Source organism: Paramormyrops kingsleyae, chromosome 5, assembly GCF_048594095.1.
Source record: "Paramormyrops kingsleyae isolate MSU_618 chromosome 5, PKINGS_0.4, whole genome shotgun sequence".
NCBI classification, from domain to species: domain Eukaryota; kingdom Metazoa; phylum Chordata; class Actinopteri; order Osteoglossiformes; family Mormyridae; genus Paramormyrops; species Paramormyrops kingsleyae.
Window position 1 is genome coordinate 3,471,725 of NC_132801.1, and position 24,047 is coordinate 3,495,771.

General features: G+C 51.3%; 1 protein-coding gene and 1 long non-coding RNA gene across 5 annotated transcripts in view; one reads left to right on the plus strand and one right to left on the minus strand.

Annotated features, from left to right (window-relative positions):
• Positions 1-1,149: 1,149 nt before the first annotated feature.
• Positions 1,150-24,047, minus strand: part of tekt3 (tektin 3) — a 37,333-nt gene continuing 14,435 nt past the window's right edge. Inside the window, exons 1-11 of one of the 3 annotated variants that reach the window (XM_072711886.1) lie at positions 13,932-14,016; positions 11,002-11,222; positions 10,848-10,916; positions 10,669-10,750; positions 8,811-9,414; positions 8,161-8,244; positions 8,002-8,072; positions 7,694-7,837; positions 6,593-6,815; positions 3,723-3,877; positions 1,150-1,736 (exon numbers count right to left, since the gene is read on the minus strand). In XM_072711886.1, the coding sequence (XP_072567987.1) occupies positions 1,520-1,736; positions 3,723-3,877; positions 6,593-6,815; positions 7,694-7,837; positions 8,002-8,072; positions 8,161-8,244; positions 8,811-9,386 (1,470 nt within the window). In that variant the 5' untranslated portion in view covers positions 9,387-9,414; positions 10,669-10,750; positions 10,848-10,916; positions 11,002-11,222; positions 13,932-14,016 and the 3' untranslated portion in view covers positions 1,150-1,519. Of the gene's footprint in view, positions 1,737-3,722; positions 3,878-6,592; positions 6,816-7,693; positions 7,838-8,001; positions 8,073-8,160; positions 8,245-8,810; positions 9,415-10,132; positions 10,226-10,668; positions 10,751-10,847; positions 10,917-11,001; positions 11,223-13,931; positions 14,017-24,047 lie in introns of those variants that run through there. The other 2 variants (XM_072711885.1, XM_072711884.1) reach the window with 2 other exon arrangements.
• Positions 12,291-20,983, plus strand: LOC140590824 (uncharacterized). 2 transcript variants are annotated; one of them, XR_011991668.1, is made up of 3 exons: positions 12,291-12,414; positions 12,959-13,101; positions 20,909-20,983. It is a non-coding gene; the product is annotated as an uncharacterized lncRNA (long non-coding RNA). The 2 variants fall into 2 exon arrangements; XR_011991669.1 differs by lacking the exon at positions 20,909-20,983 and adding an exon at positions 13,957-14,041.

Here is a 24,047-nt window from a genome sequence, read left to right on the forward strand (position 1 = left end):
ACCCAACAGTCATGACATGCATGCTGCTGATTATGTGTAACAGAATCATTACTTGAAAGGGGCGTGTTCAACATAATAGCAGTGTGAAGTTCAATTAGTGATTGGTCATTCATTCTGTGAAAAAGTAGGTGCCAATTATGGGCCTTATTTAAGGAAGGAAGGCAGCAAATGTTGTACATGCTGGTTATAGTGCATTTCTCTCTGAAATTCTGAGTAAAATGTCATTCCAGACATTGTTCAGAAGAACAGCTTACCTTGATTAAAAAGTTGATTGGAGAGGGGAAAACATATAAGGAAATGCAGAAAATGATAGGCTGCTCAGCTAAAATGATCGCAAATGCTTTAAAATGGCAACCAAAACCTAAAAGACGTGGAAGAAAACGAAAAACTACCATTCGAATGGATCGAAGAATAAGACTCAGCCAATGATCAGCTCCAGGAAGATCAAAGAAGGTTTAAAGTTACCTGTGAGTACTGTTACAATCAGATGATGCCTATGTGAAGTCAAGCTATCTGCAAAAAGCCCCTGTGAAGTCCCATTGCTGAAAAAAGACACATGCTGAAGAGGTTACAATCTGCCAAAGAACACACTGACTGGCCTAAAGAGAAACGCCGCAACATTTTGTGGACAGATGAAAGCAAGATTGTCCTTTTTGGGTCTAGTGGCTGCTGACAGTTTGTCAGATGACCCCCAAACACTGAATTCAAGCCACAGTACACTGTGAAGACAGTGAAGCATGGTGGTGCAAGCATCATGTTATGGGGATGTTTCTCATACTACGGTGGAGGGCCTATTTATCACATACCAGTGATCATGGATCACTTTGAATACCTCAAAATACTTGAAGAGGTCATGTTGCCTTATGCCGAAGAGGAAATGCCCTTGAAATGGGTATTTCAACAAGATAATGACCCCAAACACACCATTAAACGAGCAACATGTTGGTTCCAGACCAACAGGATTGACGTTATGCAGTGGCCAGCCCAATCCCTGGACCTTAATCCAATAGAAAACTTGTGGGCTGACATCAAAAATGCTGTTTCTGAGGCAAAATGAAGAAATGTAGTCCAATCATCCTGGGCTGGAATACCTGTTCACAGGTGCCAGAAGTTGGTCGACTCCATACAACACAGAAATTCTCAGAAACAGTGGTTATACAATTAAATATTAGTTCAATGATTCAAACGAAAGCAAAATCTTAAAACATTTTTCAGTTCATACAGTGAATCTTTGAGTTTGTAAAGAAGAATGTGCACACTGCTATTTTTTTGAACAGTCTAATATTCCCTTTCCTTCACTTTCTGTAAAGGAATAACACAAATGTGATTAATTTCTCTTCTTGTTTTGATTAGGAATAGAATTTGTAGTGTTCCCGGTGCATTTGCTTGTAAGGAAATAAAAACTATTATAAGGATTTTCAGCTTTAATCACTTTTTTAGACGCACTATTCTAAGCACAACTACACCCCAACCCACCCCCCAGCTGGTGCTCTCCCCCCATCAGGATACCCCTCCCACTCTATGTATAGCCCACGAGACGTGGAGTGCTGGGGAACGTCTTCCTCATGCCCATACACTTTTCCTGGTCTAGGAACAGGGAGTTAGCCTTGATGGAGATATCATGTTCTAGGGACACCTTGGTCTTCACCAGCGTCTGGAGGGCTCCCTCCGCTGCCTGCAGCCTCTCCCTTAGCTGGCCCATGGTTTCCTCGATCTCTCTGACCTCAGTGACCAGCCTGCAACGAGGGAAAGGACCAGAGGTATGGTGAGGTTCATCACAGGAATGCCAGAGAAAACCACCCACAACGAATTTCCCAGGAACCAAGTATCTCTAGAAAAATAGCATGTTCAACACAAACATGCGAAGCTTGCCTACTCCCCCAGCCAGGTCAGATAATACTATGGACCAGAGAAAACAGAAAATATAACTTAGCTGTAGTGGACCCAGTTGTTTATTAGTTACCACATTCCTGAAATGTCAGCATGCTGTGGGAACATCATGCACTGCATCTCTCTGCAGGTCTAAGAACACTGACACTGTATGAGACATGCCCGTTGGCGAATGAGCCTTCTGCAGGTCTTAGAACACTGACACTGTATGAGACATGCCCGTTGGCGAGGGAGCCTTCCTCAGGTCTAAGAACACTGACACTGTATGAGACATGCCCGTTGGCGAATGAGCCTTCTGCAGGTCTAAGAACACTGACACTGTATGAGACATGCCCGTTGGCGAATGAGCCTTCTGCAGGTCTTAGAACACTGACACTGTATGAGACATGCCCGTTGGCGAGGGAGCCTTCTGCAGGTCTAAGAACACTGACACTGTATGAGACATGCCCGTTGGCGAGGGAGCCTTCTGCAGGTCTTAGAACACTGACACTGTATGAGACATGCCCGTTGGCGAGGGAGCCTTCTGCAGGTCTTAGAACACTGACACTGTATGAGACATGCCCGTTGGCGAATGAGCCTTCTGCAGGTCTTAGAACACTGACACTGTATGAGACATGCCCGTTGGCGAGGGAGCCTTCTGCAGGTCTAAGAACACTGACACTGTATGAGACATGCCCGTTGGCGAGGGAGCCTTCTGCAGGTCTTAGAACACTGACACTGTATGAGACATGCCCGTTGGCGAGGGAGCCTTCTGCAGGTCTTAGAACACTGACACTGTATGAGACATGCCCGTTGGTGAATGAGCCTTCTGCAAGTCTAAGAACACTGACACTATATGAGACATGCCCGTTGGCGAATGAGCCTTCTGCAGGTCTAAGAACACTGACACTATGAGACATGCCCGTTGGTGAGGGAGCCTTATGCAGGTCTTAGAACACTGACACTGTATGAGACATGCCCATTGGCGAATGAGCCTTCTGCAAGTCTAAGAACACTGACACTGTATGAGACATGCCGTTGGCGAGGGAGCCTTATGCAGGTCTAAGAACACTGACACTGTATGAGACATGCATGTTGGCGAGGGAGCTTTCTGCAGGTCTTAGAACACTGACACTGTATGAGACATGCCCGTAGGCGAGGGAGCCTTATGCAGGTCTAAGAACACTGACACTGTATGAGACATGCATGTTGGCGAGGGAGCTTTCTGCAGGTCTTAGAACACTGACACTGTATGAGACATGCCCGTTGGCGAGGGAGCCTTATGCAGGTCTAAGAACACTGACACTGTATGAGACATGCCCGTTGGCGAGGGAGCCTTCTGCAAGTCTAAGAAGACTGACACTGTATGAAACATGCCTGTTGGCGAATGAGCCTTCTGCAAGTCTAAGAACACTGACACTGTATGAGACATGCCAGTTGGCGAGGGAGCCTTCTGCAGGTCTTAGAACACTGACACTGTATGAGACATGCCCGTTGGCGAGGGAGCCTTCCTCAGGTCTAAGAACACTGACACTGTATGAGACACGCCCGTTGGCGAGGGAGCCTTATGCAGGTCTTAGAACACTGAAACTGTATGAGACATGCCCGTTGGCGAGGGAGCCTTCCTCAGGTCTAAGAACACTGACACTGTATGAGACACGCCCGTTGGCGAGGGAGCCTTATGCAGAGCTTCACAGCTGGTGCTGGTTTTTTTTATTTACAGGCTTAACTCAGTTTTAATCTATCACATAGGACCTTCTTGAGAAAAACTCTGTCAACACTTACATAGTCTTCAGAAATCAAGCCATAAGTGATGACTATTCTGAAGCAGGAGCTCTGCGGCCGGCTCCTACCGATGATGGGGGCTGTCCCGGCACAACTCGACGTTGGGTCGGCGTGTTCTCTCCTCAAGTCTCGTCTGGGCCAGCTTGAGGGGGCTCTCCTTGTCCCGGATGGCCTTCTTCAGGACCTCAATGAGGTTCTCCGTCTGGAAGATTTCCTGGAGGGTCTGGGCATTGGGCAGAGTTGGCGAGCTGGGTTCAGGTATGCTTTTGGGTGAGAGTAAAGGCACAGATACAGAAAACTGGATTCCACTATTTATAATGGTTTCCTGTACAAAACAGTTCTTGGATCTTTGTTTTCTGTAACTCATCTATTGAGAAAGGCATTGCACCCATGAACCGTTAATGTCTGAGAAAACTGCATGCTACTTGTATGTACAAAATTCACTGCAGATGAGTCTCCAGTGAAGTCATGCAATGATGTGGAACTCCCTTCCTATCATTCCCGGCACCACGTCACACTGTGCCACTGCTCTAGGTATGTAATTCCAGTCTGACTAACTGGGGAAATCTAATCCTGCCGTTCGAAGGATTTCAGAAATGTTATTTTAGGCAGTGGCACAGAGCCGGCATTTGGGTTACGGACACAGAGGTCAGTCTCTCACCAAACAAGGACCAGATGAGGCACATAGTGTATAATCAGGGTGCATGCGGTCGAATCAGGACCCGTCAGTGGGTACGCAGTGAGGCAGAGCGAGAAAGCCAGTGGATATGCAGCCAGAGCTGATGGTGTTCCTCACAGCGGTGAATGCCATGCAGAGACCTCAGCGAGTAGTGTATGCTGCCTAACCGCAGACATGTATGAGTCAGCTGGCCGGCCACTGGCCCTTTGCTTTCAGTGACCTCATGGCGATGGCAGCATCATTGTTAGCTGGGTTAGCCGGTTACGTGCTATACAGCATGCGTCAAGGTCACGCCCTCCCAACCCACGAGGCTTTTGACGAGGCAGCATGTCTCCAGTCCCACCCCACGAGGCTTTTGACGAGGCAGCATGTCTCCAGTCCCACCCCACGAGGCTTTTGACGAGGCAGCATGTCTCCAATCCCACCCCACGCAGCTTTTGACGAGGCAGCATGTCTCCAGTCCCACCCCACGAGGCTTTTGACGAGGCAGCATGTCTCCAGTCCCACCCCACGAGGCTTTTGACGAGGCAGCGTCTCCAATCCCACCCCACGAGGCTTTTGACGAGGCAGCATGTCTCTAATCCCAACCCACGAGGCTTTTGACAAGGCAGAATGTCTCCAATCCCAACCCACGAGGCTTTTGACGAGGCAGCATGTCTCCAATCCCAACCCACGAGGCTTTTGACGAGGCAGCATGTCTCCAGTCCCACCCCACGAGGCTTTTGACGAGGCAGCATGTCTCCAGTCCCACCCCACGAGGCTTTTGACGAGGCAGCATGTCTCTAATCCCAACCCACGAGGCTTTTGACGAGGCAGCATGTCTCTAATCCCAACCCACGAGGCTTTTGACGAGGCAGCATGTCTCCAGTCCCACCCCACGAGGCTTTTGACGAGGCAGCATGTCTCCAGTCCCACCCCACGAGGCTTTTGACGAGGCAGCATGTCTCCAGTCCCACCCCACGAGGCTTTTGACGAGGCAGTATGTCTCTAGTCCCACCCCATGAGGCTTTTGACGAGGCAGCATGTCTCCAGTCCCACCCCACGAGGCTTTTGACGAGGCAGCATGTCTCCAATCCCAACCCACTTAAAGCTTTGCCAAGCCATGAAACAAAAAGCGACAAACGTGGATTTTTCCACTGGGCATGAGACCATGCACTGCAAGCCTTCTCCTCTGACTTATCTCGATGAGATAAGGCAAGAATCCAAATGTTTTTATTGCGACCAGACTCCAGGCATGTTAGCCTGTCAAAGTATTGACACTAGTTATCTTAAAGTGACTGTTGAGACTGTAAGACTTTGTTAAATATTGCAGTTTGGTAAGGTTAACTCTTTATTCATGCCTTTCTTGGGGTTTTGAAGGGTGATGCAATTCCACTGATCCAAATCAGCTGTGGTGGCTGTGGGTGAGCTGAGAAGATTTGATCACTGTGAAGACTTTTTATTTCCCCCACCCCTCCTGAGGTGTGCTGCCTGTAGACCCCCAAAAAATCAAAATATTCTGCCTACCCTGTTGCCTCTGATGCCTGTACTTCCTGATGTCCTCCTGGTGCTGCCCCGCCTTCTGCCTCTGACGTCTCTCCTGTCTGCCCAATTACTCTAACACTGTTCATCCTACCATCAGAAGCAGCACCAGTATCCACATGCCATCACCTGCCTACCCCCCACATTTAGACTTGAATCTTAAAATTTGGACAGTGTAAATAAGGATTTTGCCACATTGTTCATTTGACTTCCTCTGCTGGCCCCTGGAGGATGGGCTCCCCCTTTGGGTCTGGTTCCTTCAAAGGTTTCTTCCTTCTAGAGATTTTTCCTTGCCACTGTCACTGCAGGCTTGCTCACTGGGGGCTTTGGGCAGGAATAATGTAAAGCGTTTTGAGATAATGTAATGTTGTGAAAATGCGCTATGTAAATAAAATTGAATTGAACTGATCACTGTCCCTTTAAATATAGGAGACTACACTGGAATGACTGGAATGTGCATGGGGACCTGAGGGATGAGTGGTGCATCAACAGGAACTGCTGTTGTGTCTTGCTGGCAGAGTTGTAGGCTTGAGTCTGGCTGCAGTGGTGAGTTTGCATGGATCTGCATGTTCATCTTATGAGTTTCCTCTTTCCTTATTGTAACACTTACTATTCAGAAAATAACGGATGACCTGAGGATTTCCCTGTGACGTCATACGTGATAACGCTGTGATTAAATGGCATGGTGCAAGCGAGAGGAGCTGGAAAAATGTAATTGACTATCCAACGAGGTGTGACCTTGGCCAGGTGGGTCTGCAGGCTGTTCTTGGCCTCTGCGATTTCAGAGATGCGGTTGGTGAAGGCCACGTTGACGCTGTTGAACTGGCTCCACATTTCATTGGAAGTAGAGCTAAGCAGGAACTCGATGTCGTCGCGGAGCTTGTGGGAGGCCGCCCGCTCGCTCTGGGACCGCAGGATGTTGTCGTCCGTGAATTTTGACCATGAGTCGGGCAGGGACAGCCTGTGTTGCGAAGCAGAACCGGAGGTGGACATTTGAACCTCTCACTAAGTCACAGGGAGTTTCAGGAAAATGGAAGAAGGAAAATAAAAGCAAAAACAACATCTAAAGTAAGACAGGAAACTGGCACCCTACTGTATTGTGTCTTTGATATGTCCTTGGTCTTTCGAGGAGCACAAACTCAGATATGCTGAGCCAGATTAAACCAAACAATGTCAGTGATGGACTTTCATGTATTTCCAGAAATCCTAAAAAAGTCACTCCTCTCACCCAAGACACTATCTCTTCCAGTCTCTACCCAATGACAGGATACTCTGAGCCATCAAAGCCAGAACCTCCAGAAAAGGGGACAGTTTCTGTCCCACGACAGATACTGGTCTTCTGAGAGCAGACCCTTTGCACTTTAGTCGGCTGGGATCTTATACCTCCTCATAACATCACCCCTGTCGACATACAATCGCTGTGTATCTGTTTGATTCACCCACTACTAATTCATTCATTGATTTTTACCCTCTATTCCATCCCATGCTGCCACTAGACTGTAGGCAGGCAGTCTAGTGTTAAAAGTCTGTGTCCATACTTGTAAAGGTACATGTTCCAGTGCACATCAACCAAACAAATCCCTTCCACCCACTTTGTGTACCCGCTTGTCACAGGGTTCCTGAGCCTATCCCAGAGGATATAGGTGCTAGACAGGGACAGGGCAGAAACTCAAACCCGGGTCTCAGAGGTGTAAGGCAACAGTGCTAACCAGTATGTCACTGTAACACACCCTCAACACCGATTCCTTGCACGTTTAATGTACTTGGCTAGTAACAATATTTTTGATAGCTTCTGGACGGGTTCCCTGGCATCGATCTCCTCATGTTGGGCCCACTCACGAGGGGTCCAGCCGCTCGATGCCCCGGTGGAAGCTGATCCCGTCCGAGGTGTTCCTGAGCTGCCGGCAGCGGCTGTCGATGCGCTGGGCGATGGCCTTGTCGCTCAGGTCACGCTCCATCTCGTGCTGGGCAGCCCGGTTGGACCTGGCGAGACACAGCACAGGCACTGGCACGGTCCCGGGAGCCGCTCAAGGCCGGGCCGCCTCTTTGGGCCCATTGTGACTCAGCCCACTCGCGGCATAGCCTGACCGTGAGTCATGTGCCGTGCCGCCCCGGCAGACCCCGTGGCCAATCCCCCGGTGACTCACGCAAGTTGGGCAGCCGCCAAGTCCGCGTGTCGCCTCATCCGCTGCTGACACGACTTCATGAGCTCCACTTCCTGTGAGAACCGCAGGAAATGCAAACGCTCATTCTGTTCCAGTTCCAGTAATGCTCATGGAAAGCCTGACAGACCACTGGTGTCTCACCCTTATGATCTCTTTCTCCACGTTATCATGGACCAGGTCTATCAACATCCTCTTCTCCCTGTGGTACAGGCACTCCTGCGCAACCTAGTAACCAAACGCACAGGTGACAGGCAGGGGAAACCTCTGACAGAGTATTATTACCCCCAAGTCTAGGGTAGAAATCCTGCTGGACACCAGCCCTCCAGGATCAGGGTTCCCTACCCCTGCTATTACCCCTGTTTATTAATATTTATGAAAATCATATTATTGTTTAATGTTTAAGTTAAGTTTTATCTCTTTATACATGTGTCCCCCGTTTTAGTCCTGGAACTGCTCAACCAAGCATTTCACTGCACACTGCACACTGCACAGAGTATAACTGTGTATGTGACAAATAAACTCATTGACTAACTGATTCAATGATGCTTGAATCATTGATTTCACTGAGGGAAACCAAAAATAAATTTCATTGGGGGTCTCCTACTGGTGGGGGGGGGGATCCCCTTGGTACATACTGGGCGATCTGCCTCCTCGAGAGCAAACTAATTTCATGGGGTTTCAGACCCAGAACCTGACTGCATGGCTACATGCCTGCCATCTGTGGATCGGTACCTCATCTAGACCCCCCAGGTCTCCTCACTGCATCTATTGGCTCAAGGTAGCCTGCGTACCTGGAGGGGTCCCTCGGTCTCGGCCAGCGCCCGGTCCAGCCTCCTCTTCACCTCAGCCAGTGCGGCGATCTCCCCCACCATGCTGTCGATCTCGTGGCTCAGCTCCGAGCGCCAGAAGGTGATGTCGTTGATGCGCTCCCCGATGTTGCGGCTGGTAGACTCCTGGCTCCGCCTCGTCAGCTGCTCCTTGTCCTGGATAAGCCGCACCGTGTCCCAGCGTAGCCGCTCGGCGCTGTTCCTCGACGACTCCGATTCGCGGTAGTAGCTCTGGTTGGACTTGTGCCAGTCTTCGGGCGTGTAGCGGGCGGAGAGGGCCGCCCTGCTGGATGGGTACAGCGTGGTCTTAGCCCGAACCAGGTCCTGGGGGGGCGTCTGGAGGGAGGCCAAGGTTGGGACAGTGCCAGAGCTCCTGAAGTACATGTTTGTCCTCCAGGGCTGGTCCCTGGCACTCTGGGTCAGGCCCACGCTGGGCTGGTGCCCTCTGTAGCTGGCCGACATGGTGGAGATGGCTGGGAGGAAGTGGCTGGTTTTAGGCCGGGCGTAAGTCGCCGTCAGCGTGGATCCCACCAGCTCCATGCGTCACTCCGAGCGAGCCGGCTGCGTCCTGGAATGCGAGGGAAGTAACGGCGGCAGTCATACGCCACGGAGCGAGCAGAACTGCGAATCCGGCGGCTTGCTGAGCGGCCTTTCCTGCCGTTCATTTCTCTCAGGCGTGTGCATGCCAGCGATTTATATAAACAGTAATAAACATTTCCACATGCTAACATCACCGGTAGTGCCAGGAAGAAAGCACAGGACTCACAGAAAAGAAAAGACTGAACTGTGTTTGTGTGGTTTTCCTTACGCTCTCATTCCCTCACACTGTAGCCTAATCTGTCACCCTTTAATAACTGAAGGTGCTTCACATTGAATCCCACAAATTCCACTGTAATTCTCAATTTACCGTTAGTTCCAGCAGGAAACATAATTCATTTGTTTTGCATTGTTTCCACTTTCCTTCATTGACATAAATAACGCAAACATCTTTCTTGGACAAACAAGGATAATTAGCTAAATACTGAATAACCCTGTTTTCAAAATAAATGCAAATATTTTAACGTATTTCCATCAAAGCAGCATTTGTACATTTTTGGCATTTTTTTGGTTTTGGTGTTTGGAGGAAAATCCTACTTTGTAATTATGTAATTTAGCAAGCGTCGCACATTACCCAATCTTAATGAGCTGTCAAAACAATCGCATTAATCAAAGCAACCGTATAGGAGACAGACAGATAGAAAACCGTTGCTTTGGCTTAATTTAAATTAACCTAATCTAAAACTTACGTGAAAAGGGGGCTTAGTCAAATATCCTCCCCATTCAACGCTCCCACGCTGCCTCGCCCACTGTACCTCACGCGCTACTTTTGCGCACACCTAAGCTGGACGCTCAAGAATTTAGGAAGGTATCGTCGGCCGAGCTATTGATTGACAGCATCGGTGCCCAATCAGGATTGGCATGTAGGAGCGGTTGACCAATCGCCGAATGGGGAGGGAGTTTTACCCGACGCAAAGTCGTCCAGAGTTACTCCGTTGCCACAGAGGCAGTTGCCCTTGGTAACATCTCTAATCCTAATAGTGGATTGTCGGTGCAAAAAAAAAACAAAAAAAAACGATTTTTTTAAAAGAAAAATTGTATGTGCGTGAACTTCTAAGGACATAAAGAGACACTAAAAGAAAAGAAACGAATTTTTTTCTATTGTTTTATTTCATATGAGGGATGGAGGATGTTCAGCCAATTATGCATGACCATGCTGTAAAACACACATAAATACCTATGCATGTTAGACCGCTGTTAGCCACAGTTTCCCATGGTTTCTTACCTAGTTTTAAGTTTTGTGACGACTGCTATAGTCAGTAGAAACAGCTGCTTATATTTCCCCTTTGTCCATTGAAAGCTAAAGGCTTATATCACCAACATGAAAGAAATTATTATTAAACACTGCAGTAAATATGAGTTATACATTTTTATTGATATGCTGGGATTGGTCACTGCAGTTACCTTATAGCTGTGAGGGGGGAGAGAGTTAGTGGCCCCCAAAATGGGCAGTGACTTCGACTTGAATGGCATCTAAGAGAGACAGGCAGACATCAGCCTGAAGGTGATGAAACATCCTGCTTTTGGTGTCCAAGCGTAAAGGAAGTAAGTCTAATACCTGCATCGCTGGCCAAACCCGAGAAGCCTGGGAGACTGGGGTGCAGCGGTGTCCAGTTTCAGCTCCCCACGGGATGGGCACCAGCCCCCGCCTGCCACCTCCAGTGAGGCTCCTCACACTGGCTGGGCGCCGGGGACGCCTGACGGTCAGACGGTCCTCATGTGCGATAGGGGCCACAGCCCCCTGAATGTCCTGGGTGTGGTAACATCTGGCAGCAGCAGCTGGACAGGAAGGAAGGGGTGGGGGGAGGGGGGGCTGGGGGGGTCATAAATTTTGCAGCTGTGCGCACATGTGGAGCCAAAAACATAGCCATCCCCCCCCACCCCACCCCTCACACACATACGTCCCACAAGGAACCCCAAGCTTCGCCAGAAAATGGGAAGGTTAAACCTCGACGGCAGAGAGGCTGACAGCTGGAGGCGCAGGAGGAGCTGCTCCGTCTGTTTGTGGTCCGAATGGAACCAGCTGACCGGGAATATCGGGATACTGCCGGCCCACGTGTGGACTGGCTGGGCTATCCCCATGAAGCAAGCGCTTCGGGGACAAGATACGAGGGGGCAGAGTCCGAACCACACATCCTGTCTGGCTGAGCCTCGTCTCGCAGAATGTGAGGTGTACAGCCAAATACAGCTACCATGCTATTCTCCTGTGTCCCCCTGCCAAGGAAACACACATTCAGGCAAGTGCTGCCCCTCCCCAGGTCATGTGACTTAGGGATTGTAGCAGGCAGTATAGGCCAGAGTGCTGGGCTACACCCCGAACTGGATCCCAGTCCATTAGAGCACATACCGTGTGGTCATTGATGACAAGGTAGATTTAATAGTATAGCTGATTGGCAAGTTTATTCACTCCAAAAATTCTCCACTAATATTTATGCTGCTTCTGGATGAACCAAGGTGAAGCCTTGCAGTGTCTTAAAGCACTGAAGAGCTCTTTCAATTCAAAAGCCTGAGATTCTGAATGTTGGACACAAGATGCCCCCTGTAGTCTCTGTTGTGGTTAAATTACCTGGGAGTTTTGCCAGGCAGACAGGATGTTCCTCGTGCGAGATTGGGTCCACCAGGAAATACCATGCTACTCGCGCATATATTATTAATTACTTTCCATCAGAACCATCTGACTGCATCTGCGGCTGGATGTTTGATTATTTTATTGGGATTAGCCTGTGTTTATTGTGAAGTCCAGTGCGTCGAGGCTCTCTGAGCTGGCAGGTGAAATCTGAAGCATATCCTCTGCTCAGGTGATTTTTTTTATGGTGTGGAGTCAGGTGACTCTCTTGCCTTCCACCAGTTAGGTTACAGCCGGCCTGATGAATCATTCAGGCCACCGAGTGCAGAGGAGGCAGTTTAACACGTTATAATAATGGCCGTGTCCTGTTACGCCGCATGGAGAGGGATCCCTTACACTAATCTGGTAAGACGAAGCCGCTTTTCCACTCGCTCCGGCTCTCCTGGCCTAGCTGATGACGGCCACCTAGACTGGACACAAAGCAAATCGTTTCGTGTGCTCATGTGCCACCGGTTCTGCTCTGTGGCGTCCGCACGGATGACATGCAGGGGATAGGATGAAGCAAACATATCCGTTCTTTTGGGAGGATGTGGAGGTCCAGATTGCACCATAAAGGACACGATAAAGGAAGCTCCTGCTTACAGCAGTGCCCCGGAGAGAAGCGACGGCTTCATTTGCTCAAATCAAACCCGGGGCTGCGAATCCAGGCTGAAGCTCTCTGTTGATTCATGGCCTGGCTGCACTTTGAAGCAGCATCTGTCTCGTGTTCCAGGCCTGGTGACGCAGAGGGATCCAAATTCCCACAATTCATCTTTGCACCATGCATAAGCCGCCCTAGAGCCAGAAGGATTTATTGCATACATTGTAAGTCTTTTTAACAGATGATTATTAATTGATTAAACCATTATTTACTTTCACTCCTCTTCCATTACTGTATATCCAATGCAAGGCTGCAGCTCCCAGAAAGCACAGGAGGACAGCAGGAAACACCCAGGAGAGGATGCCAGTCCATGAGGGAATCAAACCCACAACCCAGTGGATGTGAGAAGGCAGAGCTGCCCCTGGAGCCACCAATCATACCTCCTGTTTTAGGTCAGTTTACTCAACCTGGATCTGACGCTCAGTAACAAAGCCTGTCTTGGGACCTGAGCTGACGCCTTTCACATCACACTGGTCACATCCTTAAGAACCACGCCACCTGCTGTTGGTTTTCATTAAATCAAATTCTATAGCTAATTCTAAATGTCTAAATCAGGGTTGGGCAACCTTATCCAGAAAGGGCCGCTGTGTGTGCGGGTTTTCGCTGCAACTCCCTAATTAGATTACTAATTAGAGGACTGATTGGCTGAAGAGTCCTCACACCTGGGTTCGAAGAGCTGACTTACAGGTTACCCAGAAACCTGCACACACACCGGCCCTTTGCGGATAAGATTGCCCACCTCTGGTCTAAATGCTTTGCATTTAATGCTAGTAACGCCCACAGTATTGCTATTATCAGTGAGTATCAGTAACAGCACAATGATAATGACAGTGTCATGGTAATTATAAGCAGTGGAAACATTGCCGCTGGTATTACTGCTAACTGCCGTGATCCTGCCGATCGGAGCCACACCAGCTTCTGGCACTTTCCCAGTCAGTTGCTACATTATCCACCAAATTCAGCAACAAAAGCGGAGTTAAATGGCTTGTGTGTTGCAACCGTTCCCCTGTGAGCTGCAATGCAGCAGATACCGTGGTGTTACACCCCTGTGTGTAAAAAGTCCCGGTCCGCAGGCGGATCTGATCCTCTCCTTCTCAGAGGCCAATTACTAACAGGGTTACTAACAATAGGAACAGTATCAGCACTACCATTAGGTCCAGTGTTCCACCATGCATAGTATGGCATCTCAAAGGAACAACAGTCCTTAAAGGCATGGACACACCTCTCTCCTTCTTCTGCTGTTGCAGGGCTGTCAGGGATACAGGGAACCTCGGCCGGACAATATGACGCAGGATTAAGGTCGTGGGAGCAGTATCGATCCACCAGATTGGTGGGACAGATATCAGTCCTTGTGATGGTGGGACAGATATCGGTCCACCTGATTGGTGGGACAGTTCCTGTGGTATCTGGGTGTGAGTTCACTGTCTCCTGACCGTGGGGATGGCTTCTGCATGTTATTCAGACGCATCTGTTTTGTCCCTCAGTGCGGATCGGGTGGTAAGGGGTCTCCAAATAGATAGAGGGTGGGGGTGGGGGTCATTCCGTGTGAGGTATTACTCTGGACTCCACAGAAGCATTGTCGTAAACATGGCTGTTTTTAGCAGCCGTGAAAGGCGGCACTGCGGAGGTCATGTGCGAGGGGGCTGTGTCCGGCTAGGGCCTCTGTGCCGACCTTGCGTGCTTTAAATACGGTGGGGGGGACTGGGAGGCTTGTGTGCTGCAGTCCGGCCTGCCCCTGACAGGCTGCGTGCATCCTGACAGCATCGTCCAGCTCCTGCTTCCGTACCCGCTTGTTGTCTTTCTGTATTTGCAGGTCTCTGGTCTCTGCATTAATGTGCAGACTGCCACTCCGAATGCGAACAATAATCTTAAATAATTAAAATCAACTAACGTGTTTGTGCCCTTGACCTTGTTACCTGACACCCTGAGCGTGTGGCTTTGGGTCCAGTCCCTGCTCCCTGTTCGTGTGGCTTTGGGTCCAGTCCCTGCTCCCTGTTCGTGTGGCTTTGGGTCCAGTCCCTGCTCCCTGTTCGTGTGGCTTTGGGTCCAGTCCCTGCTCCCTGTTCGTGTGGCTTTGGGTCCAGTCCCTGCTCCCTGTTCGTGTGACACGCTGCGTTTGATTGAATTCGGGCATGCCAGTGCTTCTGTCAGTGTGACAGCCTGATGGTCATATGAATATATTCTTGGCTGTTACTCAATCTGTATGGCTTGGTGTGAAATTGCCCCCCCCCCCCGATCATGTGAGATTAACATGACACGGCACTTGCTCCGTCTCCCAGGAGAGGGGACAGTGGTGACATGGAAAGTGACTGGACCATGAAAGTCAATGACATGATCAGCCCCCCCCCCCCCCCCCCCACAGAGCCACCGCCGGGCTGCCTTGAAGAGTTACACGCTGTAGTGGCACGGTGGTCAAACATCTTGCCCTCTCGCCTGAGCCTGTGGGCCACAGGGGGTCTGTGCTTGAATACACGAGTCCCCACGTTGGTTACATCCATTTATTCCCACTCTGTTCTCTATCTGCCCCCCAGGGCTTCTTTTTAATCTTTCACCACAGTAATTATTAGCTTAGCATAATCGCCTAGCACATTAGCTTAGCATATTCGCCTAGCACATTGCTAGCCTTTGACTGGTTGTGCTGGGTGGTGGTAAAGAGCACTGGGCAGTAACAACGACTGAATCGAATCTGGTATCTAATAACTCATTAATGTGATCACTTTGAGTAGGACGTGTTCCATAAGCATCACAGCTGTTGCTAGGAGTCTGAGGCTTGCAGAAGTGGGGGGTGTACGGCCAGGGTGAGTCAAGTGTGTTAAAAGTGTGACAACCGACCCCGTTCAGCAATTGGCCCCGGCCCCCCCCATTCAAAGGCCTTGACTGTTGGTGGCTCTCTGACAGACCTTCACTGTAACTGGCTCTAATCCCGCGGGGAGGGGGGGGGTTTGTTGCCTCGACACGGGTACTAAACCGAGTGTCCAGCTGTATAAACGCGCCAGCGAGGGAGGGGAAGCCACAGCACTGGACGGGAGCCCAGAGGCAACAAACATCACTGAGCTCCATCCAGCCTCCAGGAAAATGATACGCTAGACGGAGATCACGTTTTTATAAGAATCCCGCTGATTCAATCCTGCCATCCTATCCTCTCTCCGTGAGGGGTAAACTACAGCATTAGCTTACAGACACAAACGTCGAACATCACCGGTCCCAGGTATGGTTACTGTCACGTACACGCACAGATTAAGTGTGTGACTGACATACCTCTGTACAGTCAATTTGCCAGCAACAGTGAGCTCCCCCTGGTTGCTGGGGGGGGTTTATTGTCAACCGAACGCTCGATTTCTGTGGTGACAAGGAGTCAAATCTCCTCACTCCTCCTCATGGAGCTGCTACTTTTGCATGGTCTACAAGGCAGGGTGGTTAATGAACAAGGTGCTGGATTCCCCCCCGGTTATGACGCTCTGTTACCGAGTTGTCACATTAACTATGGCCGAGTGACTCAGAGAAGAAACCTTTTTCAACGCTACGACCCCGTCACCAGGCGACCACATGACCCCGGCAGTGTCAGGGCGGCAGCTGATCCTCCCACCGGCCGTGGGGAGGGCGTGTGAGAGCACGGACCCCCGCCAATTACCAGCCGGACAGGAGATCCAGAGCCGGGAAGGACGTCCTCTGCTCCCGGCTGAGAGACGCCTCTTAGCGATACTTACGTTATTTATTATGCTGGCTAGAGTTTTTATACAAACTGCCATTCTCTGCTGAGGCTGTAAACTCTCCCGGTTTTACGGGAGGATGTCGGCCCCCACGCTTGAGGGCCAGAAGCATGGTGCCGTTCAGGAGTCAGCTTTGGCTGCCATCTCCGTGCGTCATCGATCATCGCCCGGTCTAATGCATTTACCGATATGTTATCGGTTTCCATGGATACATTAGTGGCTTGGCCGGGATAAGCGCTTGGTGGCCCCATCAAACTATGGGGGGGTGCAGTCTCCCCCCATGACTGCAGCCCGAAAACATGGAGGGACGCACTGGTGGGACAGCTCACAGGGAGATGATGGTGGGCTTCCAGGATTGGACTATTCTGGAAACCAGACATGCTGTAGGGGGAGGTACTTTCCACCCCTTCCTGTAACCCCGCCCACCCCTCCTTCCCAAGGGGGGGAGTGTAACTAGGTCCAGGTGGGGGCAGGGGTACCCTGCCCTGTCATTTCTGTGACTACCTCTCCTCTCCCGATACGGCCGGCGGCGTGAATGTCGGCTTTGTTCATGGGGGCGGTGACGATTGCATTCCTCCAAGGCCATCGTGGGGGGGGTGGAGGCCTCTGAACATGGTTCTGAGTGGGATGGCTGACCAGGCTCGCATCCCAACCAGGTCCTGACGCTGTCCAGATTGCCCCGGGTCGGTGGGTACCCCTCACAAGCCTACGAGGAATGTGGAGAATGTCGGAACCTCCGGCAAGCAGCAGGCATCTCCTGGCCGGAACGCGGTGGGGCAATACCGTACTATGGTGGGAGGAATTCGGGACATGTCCTCACCATGAGGGGCCTATGGGGGGGCGAGGAAGGCCAATGGGGGGGGGGGTGAGGAGGGCCCATGGCGGGGGGGGCGAGGAGGGCCCATGGCGGGGGGGGAGAGGAGGGCCCATGGCGGGGGGGGTGGGGGGGGATGTGCGATGTCACTCACCAATTCAGCAAAAGAGATCCTACAATCACCCATGCTAATCTGTCTGTCTATCTATCTATCTGTCTATCTATCTATCTGCTTGTCTTTCTGTTCATCCAAACAAATATTACTTTCTTCCGTTTCATATCCCAGCATGCCCTCTTCGGATACCTGTTTTTTTTTTCTAACCTTTCTGCTCATACCTGCTTTCACACAGGGCTGTTTGGTGTCATTCTGCCACTTCCTTGCACCCAAATGTGAGATCAGATTCTAAACAGTGCCCTCTCAGGACCACTCAGGGTACTGCGGGCGGCTCCAGCTGATTTGATTGTGGCGTTCTTGGCCTTGTCGTGGTATTAAACCGCCTGTGTATTTTGGTTCCCTGTCTGGAGGGGATCCAGTGGTGGAAGGTATGAGTCACGCCATGTATGTGTGTGCGTGTGAGAGAGTGTGAGTGTGTGTGTGCGTGTGAGAGAGTGTGAGTGTGTGTGTGCGTGTCAGCAGTGGGATATCTGTAGCTGACGGACACGCTGAAATTCAAACTGGCCTTTTCCCTTTTTTCCGCCCCCCCCCAAGCGTGGTTTCTCTCCATTAAAGTCACGCTCCCCCCATGGCCCAGATCTTCCCTTCCGCCTTTCGCTCACTGCCTCCCTCTTCCATTTCGGGGGGGTTCACCATAATAACCAGCGACTGCTGACCGTGGTGCGAACCTCGGCGTGACCGAAATGCAGACCCCCCCATGGGTCAGTGTGACCAGGTAGCTTCACGCCGCGGTCTGTCCCCACCCCCGTGGGAGAGACGGACGGATGCGTGCACGCTCGTGACCCGCAGTGTCCTCTTCCTCACTGTCACCGGAGTCATTTTAACATCCGGAGTGGAAAAACAAACTGACATTTGTCATCTTTTGAGGTTTTTGCTCCTTGAAACTGCGAGAGGAGCAGACGCAGGGAAACGCCAAGCTGCCAGTGCACTGACTCAGCAAAACAGGCGTAACTAAAGTGGGAGTCGCTATGGTGCTCTGCCGTGTCCTGCCCCCCCGCCCACCACGGGGCTGGCCGTTTTTCCGTGTCTGTGAAAGGTCTGCTGGCTTTTCATTGAGGGGGGTGTTCATGGAAGACAGATGGGGGGGACTCATTTGCACAGACGTGCTGTTTCACATAGCATATGCTGGATTCTAATGTGACCGTGTCCATGAGTGCTGAAGATCCTTATAGCTATCGGCCGTTACTGTTCACACCGTGTTGTGTCTTCATGCTGCAGGTGTCGCTTAGAGGGTTTGGGTTCTGATCCAGGACGAGCATGTCAGGTGTCTGGGTCAGAGTCGGCGTGAGTCCAGTTTCCCCTGATCCAGAGCTGCTATCAGGTCCAACAGCAGCAACCTGCTTCGGCTCCTGTACTGCGCAGTCCGACCGGAAGGCCTCTGTACCAGAACACTGGGTCCATTTCTCCACAAAGAGGTCACTGTACATTTCACACTGTGTTCCAGCACATTCCGACAGCTTGATTCACTCTTCCATGTCACTCCGGGCCTCCCCAGAACCCTGGGCCCTTGGAAATGCCAAGGGTGGCAGGCAGGAAGCTGACTCCCTGTCCCCCACCCCCCCCACAAAGAAGAAAAGGCCAATTCACCCCCAGATCGACAGGCACTGCGAGCCAAGCACAGATTGGAACAACCCCCTACCCCCCAGCTCCCACTCCAGATAGATTCGGGCGGTGGGAGAATGTCCCACCCCCCTGACCAGACCTGCCATATTTAGAAGGGCAAATTTTAAGACTTTCCATTTGCTCCGCCCATCAGCATCACGCTCATTGGCAGCTGGGCGGTCAGCTGAGCCGAGGGCCGTCTGTGGGTGGTTAGAATGTCAGTCGTGTCCATCACGGATGCCAGGAAGTGGGCGGAGGTATGTGGCAAAGCGCCGGCTTCACTGCCCAGCCGGGTGACAGACAAACTGTCACCTGCGTGGGGGTTTAAGGTAAATAACGCTTCAAGCAGCTCTGCTGGGGAGGGCAGATTAAAATATAGTGCATGTTTGTAATATGTAATATGTAATATGTAATATGCATGTTTTTCCTACATAGTAGCTACAACGCTGCAGCTCCCCTCACTTTAAGGTGCCACAGTTATCCCCCCCCCTGCACCCCCGTGTCTTTCCCTAGCGCCCCCCCCCCCCACACCGGACACGGATTCCACGGCTGGGGCTGTTTTTTCTCTCACGTGCTCCAGCACGCGAGCTGGTTTGCTGAGCGGAACCGAACCTGGGCTCAGGGATTGGCCAGCCTGTGCTGTCAGTCATCTGGGTTTGGAGCCCGCCCCCATGGCCTGATGGGGGAGGGCCCAGGGGGGAGGGGAGAGGAGCCAACCACCACGTGTTTTATATGGCTGCTGGAGCCATGCACGCCTGTGATTTGTTGCATGTGTTTCTGCAGAATCCCTGCCCCCCTCCCCACCGCACACACACTGAGCCAAGCAGCATATTTGTTCACCCCTCCCTCCCGCTGGAGCCCCACAACCCCAGCCCAACTGTCACATGTGGAGAACTGAACTCTTTATTCGCAGATGCCCCCCACACCCCCTGGGCCAGTAATATGAGTCATCTGTCGGCTATGATGTTATGGAATATAAGACAGCCTCAGAGGCTCCCGTGATGTCACAGCGATCCTCCATCTTCCTCTTTGCTGGGGGGGTGGATGATGTTTGTGCCATGTCTGCATTTGGCATGCGTGTGGTCCTTTAATGTGGCGGCTGCCTTGTGGCTGGATGCTGATTGGTTGATGCCAAGGTGGGCGTGGCTATATGTGGGTGTGAACTTGTGTTTCGACCCCGCCTCCCCCACTCCCCAGCAAACACAGGCTTTTTTACGGTCCTCCGCTGTCCTGCCCCAAATTGGGACTGCAGCGCCCTTTGTGTGAACAGCAGTCTGCTTGAGTGTCATTCACCTCCCTTGGATGGGGGGGGGGGGTACTTTCGCATTCCTCGGCACTGAGGTCCCAAACCGGTGGTGAGGACCTCTCTGCTGACCCCCATGCCGCCATACTGATTAGCGTCCTGCCCCAGCAGGGTGCCAGCGTGACCCCATCTGCCCCGAAAGGCCAGCTCATGACATCGAACGTCTAGATCACAGACTGGCGGTGCTGACAGGACCCTGTGCTGCAAACTCCCCAGGAAAGATCTCCCCAGGAATTCTGCATGCAGTTTCTGATGACTGTGCTGCCCGATCTCCAACTTGCCCTGAAACGCCATCCCATGATCCTCTGTCCGTCTCACTGACCTCATACTGTGCTCATTTGCTTGATACTATCTAATGTCTAATATTTACTTTTGTTTAATATCATTTAGGACATTAAAAACTAATGTAGTTGTCTACTCAGCCAGTTGAGTAATGGTTACCTGTAAGTGAAGACTGTATGCCCCCCCCCCAGCTTTTGAAGCAGCCACATTGCCTCAATGCCCCCCCCCCCCACCTCACCACCTGGAAGAACTGGAATCCCTCTCAGCTCATCCTCTAAAGGGGCTGGTGTTACAGACTCACCTGTCCACTTAGGGTCGTAATTGTGGACATCAGGAGGACTAATGCTGGAAAGGCACCCAAACGGGGGGGGGGCATGTTCCAGGCCAGCGTGAGAACAGCTATCTGATACGCTGGGGTCACGTGACACCTGATCGGGGCCAGGCCAGCGTCCGCACAAGGCTCTTTCCGAAAGAGAGAGAGGCAGCCGCTAGGAGAAGGCAGCCAATTAGCATGCAGACATGGGAATGGCCACTCCCCCCCCCCCTCCTTCTCCAATCAACACGGAGAAATCCAATATAATTGTGGAATAAGGTAAGCGCTATAAAACAATGTTGGGAAAAAGTGTTATACATCCATCCGTTTTCCATAACCACTTATGTTACGCAGGTGTAGAAGGATGCCAATTAGGGGCTTTACCTTCTCTGGTGATTGGTGGCCTAGATTAGATAATTAGCCTGTGCATAATGGTTTGGGCCTTATAAAGGACGGGAACGGCAATAGTGATTCATCCGTGGTAACACACGCCAGGGGGTTTTGGGCTTTTGCTGTCCATTTTGGCAGTCTTGTATCCAGAGTAAGGGAATTAGCCTTTGCAGTCCCTTTGTCAGAAAGCAGCGACTTGACTTCTGCTTGGTTGAACTGGTAGGTAGTATCTCCTCTCTCCGGTGGCCCAAGCGGGGGTTGTATACCACACGTGATGTTTTTCATTTTTCTAGCGAGTGGCTATGAAGCTGACATTGGCAGCACTGTCATCCTGCGCTTCTCTTACCTGATACCTGGTAGGTGCCCGTCGCTGCTCTTTCTCCATCTTTACTGCTTTCAGGGTAACGTGTTTGTATTCCCTTTAGGAATGGGGCTGTCGTCATAGCGCCAACGCTGCTGTTTTGCGTTTTTTTCCTTTTTCGGGGGGTTTTTGTTAAATCGGGTTGACAGAGGCTGTGAGGTTCTAGCCGGTTGGTCGGATTGGCCAGTCCGGGAGGGAGCCTGGTTCAGCAGTCCCCCGGACGTCAAGCTGCGCCATCGCGTCCCGACACGGAGCGACGCCAACTGGCTGTTGCGCAGACTCATGTTGATGGTTGTTGGTATTCTTTTGATTTTTTTTTTTGGTGTTCAGTTTGATTTGGGGGGTTGTTGTGTGCAGTGGGTGTTGTGTGGAATTGCCTGTATATTTGCTGTGATGTTAGTGTTGTAGTAATTACATGGGATATGCGTGTGTGCGGCCCCCAGATTGCTGAGTTGCATCCTCCTTGTGTGATCAGCCCGCGGTGTCGGCCTGGTGGGCGGTCACACAGGTTCGAGGGGGTCCGGAGCCTGACCCGGGAGCTGTGAGAGCAAGACCGGGAACAACCCAGGATGGGGCGCCGACCCATCAGAGAGCACACACACACACACACACACACACACACACACACACACACACACACACACACCTATTTGGCAACTGCAAGTCACCTCTGCCTGTTTTTTTTTAGACTGTGGTGAGAATCCAGGGCAGCCAGAGGAAACCTCACAGCGACACGGGGAGAACATGCAAACTCCACACACACGGAACCCCGGCAGAGACTTGAACACTGATCCCAGCGGTGGGAGGTGACCACGCTAACCGCTATGACAAACGCCATATGTATACAAGCCCCTTTCCACTGAGCAGTTTTATAGTCTCATGACAAATACGTGCTCAATTTGAATTTGATGCCAGCAACACTTTCAAAGAAGTAAGGATGCGGCATATTTATCACCGTGCTGCATCAGCTCTTCTTGTAACAACACTCTGTAAACGTTTGGGAACTGAGGAGACAGGTTGCTGTAGTTTTGAAAGTGAAATGTTGCCCCATCTTGGCTGATGTACAGTTTGGGGTCTCCTTTGTCGTATTTTTCTTTTCATGATGCGCTCACAGGTTACACAGTCTCCCAACTTTTTGGAAACAGGTTTGCAAACTGAATGGAGATAAGTATGAATGGCTGATGTGAGGGACTGCAGTGCTGATACTCAGGATTTCTGAGAGGTTCAGTCAGATCAAAGATCATGAAGTAAGTCTGTCCAACTTGGGGGGGGGGGGGGGGGCTTCCTTTAAGAGAGGAGATGGGGATGGACGGGGGGGGGGGAGGTATGACAGGCTTGTGAAATCATGGCTTGAATGGTGTTGGGATTGCCCCCCCGCCCCCACACACAGACTGTACATATTTGTGTAGATATGAGCTCACAGCCCAGGCTCAGGCTGACACCGCTGGACTCCTCCAAGAGCCCAAAGGACCACCTCCCACACCAACCCCCAGATCAGCCCCCCGCCCTTACTCACAGCACCGTGAGCCCCCCCCATGATGCCCGCTGCCTGGCAGCCCATGACTGAGCTTACATGAGCCCTTTCAAACCGCCAGCTGCTCCGATTACCCTGGACGCCAATGGCTGTGTGGCCCGTGGTTAAGGACTCGGAACATGGAAGGTTCTGGTCCGCTTCCAGGCCAGGCTGGGCCAGCGGGCCGGGAGCCTGAAATGATTTAGCGCAGGGACAGTTCCAGCTGAATATGTGTTTATTTTGGGTAAAAGTGCGGAGCGGGGATTCCATGCAGGGTGTCCCCTGTCCTGCACATCAGGGGAAGGGTTCCGGGTACTTACGGAACATGGGCAGATGCATGGATCTGCCTGTCTATGTATCTTTGGATACGCCGACATTTGGCTGTTTTCACAGATGTGTTTTAATCAGTATTTTTACTTATTTCTGAATTAATGCATTGTATGATGACTGTACATCTATGAAAATTACATCTATTAATTGCATAAATGTAAATTGTATGAATTGCATACAGTTTGATTCTTACACATAGTCTATGACTCCTGCTATGTACTGCCCCCTCCACCCCGCTGGGACAGTACTGAGTACTGCCCCACTGCGTACTGCCCAACTGCGTACTGCCCCACTGCGTACTGCCCCCTCCACCCCGCTGGGACAGTACTGCGTACTGCCCCACTGCGTACTGCCCCACTGCATACTGCCCCCTCCACCCCGCTGGGACAGTACTGCGTACTGCCCCACTGCGTACTGCCCCACTGCATACTGCCCCCTCCACCCCGCTGGGACAGTACTGCGTACTGCCCCACTGCGTACTGCCCCACTGCGTACTGCCCCCTCCACCCCGCTGGGACAGTACTGCGTACTGCCCCACTGCGTAC